Source organism: Phyllobates terribilis, unplaced genomic scaffold, assembly GCF_046119375.1.
Source record: "Phyllobates terribilis strain yellow unplaced genomic scaffold, ASM4611937v1 Scaffold_99__1_contigs__length_5935540, whole genome shotgun sequence".
NCBI classification, from domain to species: Eukaryota; Metazoa; Chordata; class Amphibia; order Anura; family Dendrobatidae; genus Phyllobates; species Phyllobates terribilis.
This window is the reverse complement of record NW_027362859.1, coordinates 1,211,819-1,221,117: the sequence shown is the minus strand read 5'-3', so window position 1 is coordinate 1,221,117 and position 9,299 is coordinate 1,211,819. Positions and strand designations below refer to the sequence as shown.

Genomic DNA, 9,299 nt, shown 5'->3' with positions numbered 1-9,299 from the left:
TCGGTCAAGAACTGGGAGCGAGAAGATGTGGCTGTTGGTTGTGGCACATTTTCACCTTGGCCACGGCCCCGTCCTCTGCACACACCATCACTAGAACGTCCAGTTCTAGTTCTCTGGCCTATACCAGAATCTTTTAAACAAATATTTTTGTGTCTGAACAGTCAGCGAGAAAAAATGTTTTGTTTTTTTTTTTTATATAAAAAAGGCAAAAAGGTGGATTACACCCACATTTGAACCATGGAAGAGGAAAACCACAGTTCTAGTTATCAGGCCGAAACCAGACTTTTAAACGGATATATTTGTGTCTGAACACTCACAGACACACTCAATTTTTTTTTTTTTGGTGGGGGGGGGGGGAACCAAAAGGATAATATGATGGGTATTTGTACAGTCTGACTGAGGGAAAAAAAAGGAGGATTTAGATTAAAAAAACGGATTTTTCCTGGCCCCTGAGACCTGGGGCTAAGTCTAGCAATTTGAGCAGCAGCAGCACACAGGACTGTAATGCAATGTTTGTTGGTATAACCACTGCGTCTCCTATGCAGCCTGCCTGATATATGGGATGGATATTAGTCCTCATAAGGACTGTTTGATTTTGCAGGCTTTAGAGACCCTACACTACCTATTTCGCAGTATAAATCTCTCCCTAGCTCAGCTACACTCTCCCTACACTGTCTGATCCAGAGCAACTGTGTCCAAGATGGCGGCGCCCGGTTTTAAATACTCGAGGTGACGCTGTGCGGCCTGCCAATCACTGCAATGCCCACAACCAACATGGCTGCGGCATTACAGTGACTGGCTGGCAATCCATGCATGTTCATTGGCTCTGTAAAGAGCGCCAAACATGCAGGGCGGAGACCTGAGCTCCCGCCCGAGTAACCCGAAAATGCTTGGTGCTCGCCGAAAATCCCGAGTAATGAGATGGTCAGGCGAGTACCGAGCAGTGTGGAGCATGCTCGCTCAACACTAAATTAAGAACCAAAATGAAGGTAGAGGTTTTCCATTCAGAAGATGGAAGTAGTGTATTTGAATTTTGTATAGGAGTAGTGTTTGCCAAATTTGTTCTCCTGCTCACAGTACTTTTTATTTTATTCTGGATAAGATTCAAACCTTAAGTCCTTGTGACAAAACAGCTTTTTATCTTAATCAGCCATAAGTCTACATTTGTTAAGCCAAGAGCAATCCAGTTTTATGTTTGTGTTGACTTGTGAATGTATGTGTATTTCTGTGGCTGGTCAAGAATGGCATATGATTATTTGTATAAAGCTGAATGTTGACGTCTCTTGGTTTTTAAACAATGATGTTTGTTACTATGCTAATTGCATATTGTACTAAAGTCATCTAGATGTTAATTTACAAGAGCCCCCTGCTATACCAACTATATAAATTGATTAAATGCTCAAACAATGAGACATGAGCCCTGTGGAATAATACCCTCCCTAATCCTTGACCTGTGGATGCGTACATGATAGGACAACTGTAACTATTTAAGGGACATATGTCTCTGTAGCAGTGAAAAGGAGAATCAAAAATCAGTCAGAGTCTTTAGGGCATCAGCTTGGTAGCATGGCTCAATCCAGAGAAACACCGATTTGGATTCTACATGATTCCGGCCTAAGGATGTACAGCCCTGACTGGAAGGATATGGATCTGCTCCATTGACTATCAGAGAACCCATGGATACATTTGGGGAGACCAGGTTGGGACGATGAAATCACCTGGCCCCATGGATATGTTGTTTGAGGTTGCCAGGTGGGACCCTCTGGTCGCCTGGAACGCGTAGAAACTCTCGGCGAGGCCAGGGTGGGAACCTTGGGTCTTCTGGCCTTGTACCTCGATGTACTGTCAGCTTCCAAGCTTGCGGCTACCTCCTCTCTGTAGGCGCCCACCAAAAGCGGGGCCACTGGTTGAGGTAGTTGGCCCTGGAAGTCCTAAAATCACAGTTCTATCCCTGGCAGGTCAGCGGAAGGACAAGACTGTGTAATGTTGTACCATCTTGGGTATTTGCTGGGACTGTTCTGTTTAATGTCCATTTGGTGGTTCAATAAAATATTGCCACACTGCTTTACTCTCACACTGTGTTGTCTGAGTAGTATTATGCCAACGGAAGACCCCAGGTCTTCACAGTCCTTAGCTAATGATAGAACTTTTTCAGTTGCAGTATCACACAATTGTGTTCTCTTTTTATGTAAACATGTTAACATAATGTGTAGACAATTATTTAAATTAAAGTCCCATTCAAGTCTAAACGTATTGTCATTAGGACATGTTTGTAGAACTGTCCATGTCCATAATGGATCCTCCGGTTTGTCTAATAGTTTGTAACATGAGCCGTTCCCCTTGATGATAGTCGATTGTAAAAGTATTCCATGATGTAGCTATATAGATAATTCCCTCTGCAGCCAGGCTCTCCTTTGACAATTGCCAGACCGGGAGATGATTCCAAAGTACTACTGTTGTATCCAAGAAAAAACACTAGGGAGAAAGTAGCGCAAATAGTGTCTTACCCAACAAACATTTAAGAGTATTTGTATCAGATTGTGCTAACCTGATCTGTATTCTTTTCTTTGGTGTTTTAAGTTTGATGTTCAGCGGCTACGGATCCATGGGTTTGTCAAAACCGATTAAGATCAGGATCTGGAGAAATTTGTGGATAATTCCCATGCTGCTGGTTTATTGAAGACGTCAATTCAGAAAGGTTTATTAAATATAATAATTGAATATGGAAAGTGCAGATCTCTCACATGTTTTTTGATATTTTGGACCCATTGATTGTTACATCTGGGTGATCCCTTGGCTGTTGCAGGATAATATATCTGTCCCGGTAGTGTAAAACTTTAGCCAGCACTGGTCTTTGTGGAAGTCCAGGAGGAAGATGAGCACCCTATGAGCTCGTTCTACAGCTTATAGGAAGGTTAAGGTTTTAAGCCTGATAATTAATTTCAAGCCAGTTTTCAAAGAATTCAGTAGGAAAGGAGCCTTCTATTATTTCAGGCACACCAATAAGTGGTATATCATTGAGCGTTGACCTATTTTCAAGATCATCTGTTTCTGCCAGCAGTGCTGATATTTGCTGTTCTGCAAGCCAGTTCTCATTTCTTGTATCGGCTATCTGGTCCTCAACGGCGCTGACTCTGCCTTCCACTGCTCTATTTTCTGCAGTTTGTGTCGTATACCTGCTATCTCATCTTTAAGACCACAAAAATGTACATTGAAAGCAGATGGAGAGAATTTACAATGTACCACTGCAATGAAAACATCTTTTAAAGTAGGTTCCCCAGGTACTTGTATGTCCCATTGGTACAGATTAGGCTGTGGGGCAGTGAGTATTGTGCCACATGCCATTTTGTGGTCTTTTCATCCCCTTCAACGCGGCTGCCTCTCCCATCTCCTGCACACCCAACTCCTCCACTTGGAGCCCGTGCACAGGTGTGGAGTAGCTGCTATAAGAAGGCCACTGGCACCTGCTGAGACCTGTGTTTCTGTGCAGGCAAATTGCTACAGCCTGGCCACCACTTCCCTCCTCCTCGTCTCCCCTGCTCAATCTGTCTCCAGCATGACGACCGTGGTGTCATCCTGGAGCTGACAGCTTGCTTCTCCCGCAGTCTTCATGTGGCTTTTCCTAGTCATTTTTTCCCCCTGGAGCAAAGTACCTACACACTCAGAAGGTTAACTGGTAGATGTATGACGATTTTCAGGATGGTCGTCAGGTCCTATATTGGATAAATAGCTAGATGCTCGGCAGGAGCTCCTACATCTGCTTGTTCACATATGTTGTCAGGGTTGTTGCACAAAAGTACTGCTGTTGTCTGTGTGAGTGGGATAGTCGTGCAAGAGAATATTGCTACAAAAAAAAGGGACTGGCCTCTCCAACATTCACTTCAGCAAGGGAGTAAACTGTCCTGCATCCAGAAGTTGAGGACCCACCTAGGCAATGGTGGTAACAAAATCTTATCAAGTTGGGCCTCATGAAGAACTTTGTAAAGGCTATGGATAAAAATGTAAAAGCATTCATGCATCTGATTGATAACTTTCCAAGGTTAAGTGAAAAAAATATAATAGAGGGAGTCTTTATTGGAATACAGATTCGTAAGCTTCTTCAAGATGAGGAGTTTCTTCATTTGTTGCAGGGCAAGGAAAAGGCTGTATGATTTATATTTGCATTTGTGGTAACTAACTTTTTGGGAAACTTGAGCAGATACAGTAACTATGAAGAGTTGGTGTTATTTCTCCTCAAAACATATAAGGATCTTGGCTGTAACATGTCCTTAATGATTAATTTCTTACATTCTAGACTTTTCTTACACCAAACTGTGGCATTGTGAGAGATGAGGATGGTGACAGATGTAACCAAGATATTGCAGCTATGGAGAAAAGATATCAAGGAAAATGAAATCCATCAATGCTTGCAGATTACTGTTGTATAATTTTAAGAGATGATCCGATACAGGAGTACAAGAAACAAGCAAAAAACAGTCGTCACTGAATGAGGACTAACTTCGTAATGCAATTTCTGTAGCTGTTTAAAATTCGCAATAGGGTTTAGACAGGTTTTAGTTATTCGAATTGTTGCTAAGTTTTCTCTAAATAAATATCAGAAAATTGGCATAACAATATTCTGCATCTGTATATTTACAAAAATAATAATGTTTCAAAGTACTGAAACTTTTATTATTAATTATACAATTATATGAAAAAGTTTGGGCACCCCTATTAATCTTAAGCTGAATGTTTTATAAAAATTGGTGTTTTAGCAACAGCTATTTCAGTTTGATATATGTAATAACTGTTGGACACAGTAATGTTTCTGCCTTGAAATGAGGTTTATTATACTAACAGAAAATGTGCAATCTGCATTCAAACAAAATTTGACAGGTGCATAAGTATGGGCACCTCACCAGAAAAGTGACATTAATATTTAGTAGATACTCATTTTGCAAAAATAACAGCCTCTAGTTGCTTCCTGTAGCTTTTAAGGAGTTCCTGGATCCTGGATGAAGGTATTTTTGACTATTCCTCTTTACAAAACAATTCCAGTTCAGTAAAGTTTGATGGTCGCCGAGCATGGACAGCCCTCTTCAAATGATCCCACAGATATTCAATGATATTCAGGTCTGGGGACTGGGATGGCCATTCCAGAACATAGTAATTGTTCCTCTGCATGAATGCCTGAGTAGATTTGGAACGGTGTTTTGGATCATTGGCTTGCTGAAAGATCCATCCCCTGCGTAACTTCAACTTTATCACTGATTCTTGAACATTATTGTCAAGAATCTGCTGATACTGAGTGGAATCCATGCGTCCCTCAACTTCAACAAGATTCCCAGTGCCGGCATTGGTCACACAGCCCCAAAGCATGACGAAACCTCCACCAAATTTTACTGTGGGTAGCAAGTGTTTTTTCTTGGACTGCTGTGTTTTTTTTGCCGCCATGCATAACGCCTTTTTGTATGACCAAACAACTCAATCTTGGTTTCATCAGTCCACAGGACCTTCTTCCAAAAAGAAATTGGCCTCTCCAAATGTGCTTTTGCATACCTCAGCAGACTCTGTTTGTGGCGTGCTTGCAGAAACGTCTTCTTTCGAATCACTCTCCCATACGGCTTCTCCTTGTGCAAAGTGCGTTGTATAGTTGACCGATGCACAGTGACACCATCTGCAGCAAGTTGATGCTGCAGCTCTCTGGAGGTGGTCTGAGGATTGTCCTTGACTGATCTCACCATTCTTCTCTGCCTTTCTGATATTTTTCTTGGCCTGCCACTTCTGGCCTTAACAAGAACTGTCCCTGTGTTCTTCCATTTCCTTACTATGTTCCTCACAGTGGAAACTGACAGGTTAAATCTCTGAGACAGCTTTTTGTATCCTTCCCCTGAACAACTATGTTGAATAATCTTTGTTTTCAGATCATTTGACAGTTGTTTTGAGGAGCCTATGATGCCACTCTTCAGAGGAGATTCAAACAGGAGAACAACTTGCAAGTGGCCACTTTAAGTAGCTTTTCTCATGATTGCATATACCTGGCTATGAAGTTCAAAGCTCAATGAGGTTACAAAACCAAACAAAGTGCTTTAGTACGTCAGTAAAAAGTAGGTAGGAGTATTTAAAACAAGAAAATGATAAGGGTGCCCATACTTATGCACCTGTCAAATTTTGTTTGAATGCAGATTGCACATTTTCTGTTAGTACAATAAACCTCATTTCAAGGCAGAAACATTACTCTGTCCAACAGTTATTACATATATCAAACTGAAATAGCTGTTGCAAAAACACCAATTTTTATAAAACATTAAGCTTAAGATTAATAGGGGTGCCCAAACTTTTTCATATAACTATATGTAGCAGTAAAAGGAAAACTCATTGTCCAATTTGAATTCAGGAGGTCAAACTCATTAAGAAATTACTCAGTTCATAACGGAACCTGACTTTTAAAAATATGTAAAACAGTGTTATATGATCTGAAAGGTCCATGAGCTAGGTTCTTCAGCTACTCAGTCAGTATGTGCAGCCTCTGTACAGGTCCCGGTACATTCCTCTCCTCCCCTGCACCAGTTAGATAAGTGTGGGGCTTGAGGAGATAGCAGTTCTTTCACTGATCAGAAAGGACACTGTGTCATTGTTCTCGGTCATAGGAAGTTACCTCCAGTCTATGGGACGCACTCATTTTTTAGCAAGATTTTTTCTTGCTAAAAGTGTGTCTTTTCAAATAAAACATTTTCCACATTGATGATATAAAAAAGGCGTCTCCCCTCTGTGACTTCTCTGATGTCTATCAAGATGCGCTTTCCAGTTAAAAAATTTCCACATTCTGAACATGATTAAGGCTTCTCCCCTGTGTGAGTTCGCTGGTGACTACGAAGATTTGATTTCTGGTTAAAACATTTCCCACATTCTGTACATGAAGAAGGCTTTTCCCCTGTGTGAGTTATCTGATGTCTAGCAAGAGCTGATTTGTTGTTAAAATATTTCCCACATTCTGAACATGAAAAAGGCTTCTCCCCTGTGTGAGTTCTCTGATGTTTGATAAGACTTGATTTATCGGAAAAATATTTCCCACATTCAGAACATGAAAAAGGCTTCTCCCCTGTGTGAGTTCTCGTGTGTCTAACAAGATCTGATTTCTGGTTAAAACATTTCCAACATTCTGAACATGAAAAAGGCATCTTCCCTGTGTGAGTTCTCTGATGTTTGATAAGACTTGATTTATCGGAAAAATATTTCCCACATTCAGAACATGAAAAAGGCTTCTCCCCTGTGTGAGTTCTCTTGTGTCTAACAAGATCTGATTTCTGGTTAAAACATTTCCCACATTCAGAACATGAAAAACGCTTCTCCCCTGTATGAGTTCTCTGATGTGCGACAAGATCTGATTTCTGGATAAAACATTTCCCACATTCTGAACATGAAAAAGGCTTCTCCCCTGTGTGAGTTCTCTGATGTGTAGCAAGATGCGATTTCCGGAAAAAACATTTCCCACATTCTGAACATGAAAAAGGCTTCTCCCCTGTGTGAGTTCTGTGATGTGTAACAAGATCTGATTTCCGGTTAAAACATTTCCCACATTCTGAACAGAAAAAAGGCTTCTCCCCTGTGTGAATTCTCTGATGTGTAACAAGATGAGCTTTCCGGAAAAAACATTTCCCACATTCTGAACATGAAAAAGGCTTCTCCCCAGTGTGAGTTCTCTGATGTGTAACAAGATCGGATTTCTGGTTAAAGCACTTCCCACATTCTGAACAGGAAAAAGGCTTCTCCCCTGTGTGAGTTCTTTGGTGTCTAAGAAGATTTGCTTTCTCGCTAAAACATTTCATACACTTGAAACAAGAAAATCTATTCTTTGCTGTGTGAATTTTTTGATGTTTAAGAAAAAACTTTTTGAGGGGAAAACTATTTCCATATTCTGACTGTGCAATTGGCTTCTTAGCTCTAGGAGCAGTTCGTTTTCTAATGCTTATTTTGTGACTTTGATTTTCCTTAGTAGCCGGTAATGAATCAGAAGATAGGACCTGTTTCAAAGGATCAGATGACCCATCTTTGCTGTGAAGGGATGATGGTATATTTGGAGTAATAGCATTATCTTCAATTGTATCCTTTGAGATCTCAAGCTCATCTGATTTGAAAATTGAAGATGTCAGCTGTCCCTCTGATCTCCTAGTACAGTCATCTAAGTAAAAAAAGATATTAAATTTGAATAAAATATTCTTGAAATTTATATTTTTGAACATTTCTACTTAAACTGTTGGTACAAATGGCAAGTTATGTAAAAATATTGAATCATTCACCAAGACAATGACAGTCTAATAGAAAACCTCATAACATGAACCAGTAGAGCGAGGTGTTCAACTGTTTGTTCATTCTGCTTCCCAAATATGAAATATGCGAAAATGATACCAATAAAAATTTCTACTTATCTCACAAAAAACAAGCCCCCACTCAGGTCCATCATCTATCAATGGAAAAACAGAGATTTGCACATCATTAGTGGCTCAAAAACTTTTGAAAAGCAACATGGCTTCCATAAACCAATCCGGCAAAATCCGCTCTTCCAAAGTCAAATCTGCTCACTACTTAACTCAAATGGAAAACACTACACCCTACTAAAGCTCATGCATAATGCCGGAAGCTGCCTGATACAGCCTTGTTCTCTGCTGGTTCAGTCCACTGTGTTCAGCTCCCGTGTTGTGCATTTTTTTTAAAATTTCTTCTTGTGATCCCAGCCCGTTTACTGACTACTATTGTGTCTACTGAATTTGTATTTTCTCTGTCCTCCTGGTTCTGATCCAGAACCCTGACTATTCTTGTCATCTCACACCACAGAACAGCAGGCAACACCAAGTCCAAGCCTAGGGGTCTTTGTGTAAGTACAGATCCATGTACAGGGGTTAAAGGATGATGGGCAAAACTTTGACTATAGACAATAACACATCTAATGAAAAGATTGAAAAAAAAAAGAATAACTAATGGTGAAACCTCCCTGGGATAATTAGAGTATGCTACCTGGTAGCTCCTGGCAATTCAAACTATAGTAAGGGCCAATATTTTCTGTCAGATGAGTATCAAGAAGAAATATACATTTAATGAGAACTTTTTGTAATAGTGCAGAGCTGAGGTGTCTTAAATTTAGAACTCGGGCATTTGGAAGAGACAATGGAGACCTTTTTTGAAAGACTACCAGGGAGTTACAGACTCACATAAGTGAGGCAGGCCAATCCCACAATCCCACCACAATCAAACTATCATACAGAATGAACCTGTAAAAAAAAAGACAATAAAAAAACACGTTACATCCCCAACAAGAATGT

General features: G+C 40.4%; 1 protein-coding gene across 1 annotated transcript; it reads right to left on the bottom strand.

The window, feature by feature from the left end:
• Positions 1 to 6,261: 6,261 nt before the first annotated feature.
• On the bottom strand, positions 6,262 to 8,802 carry LOC141198679 (uncharacterized). Its single transcript, XM_073663080.1, is given in 3 exon segments — positions 6,262 to 6,794; positions 6,797 to 8,161; positions 8,724 to 8,802. Coding segments are annotated over 3 exon segments (1,539 nt in total). The 3' UTR covers positions 6,262 to 6,699.
• Positions 8,803 to 9,299: the final 497 nt, after the last annotated feature.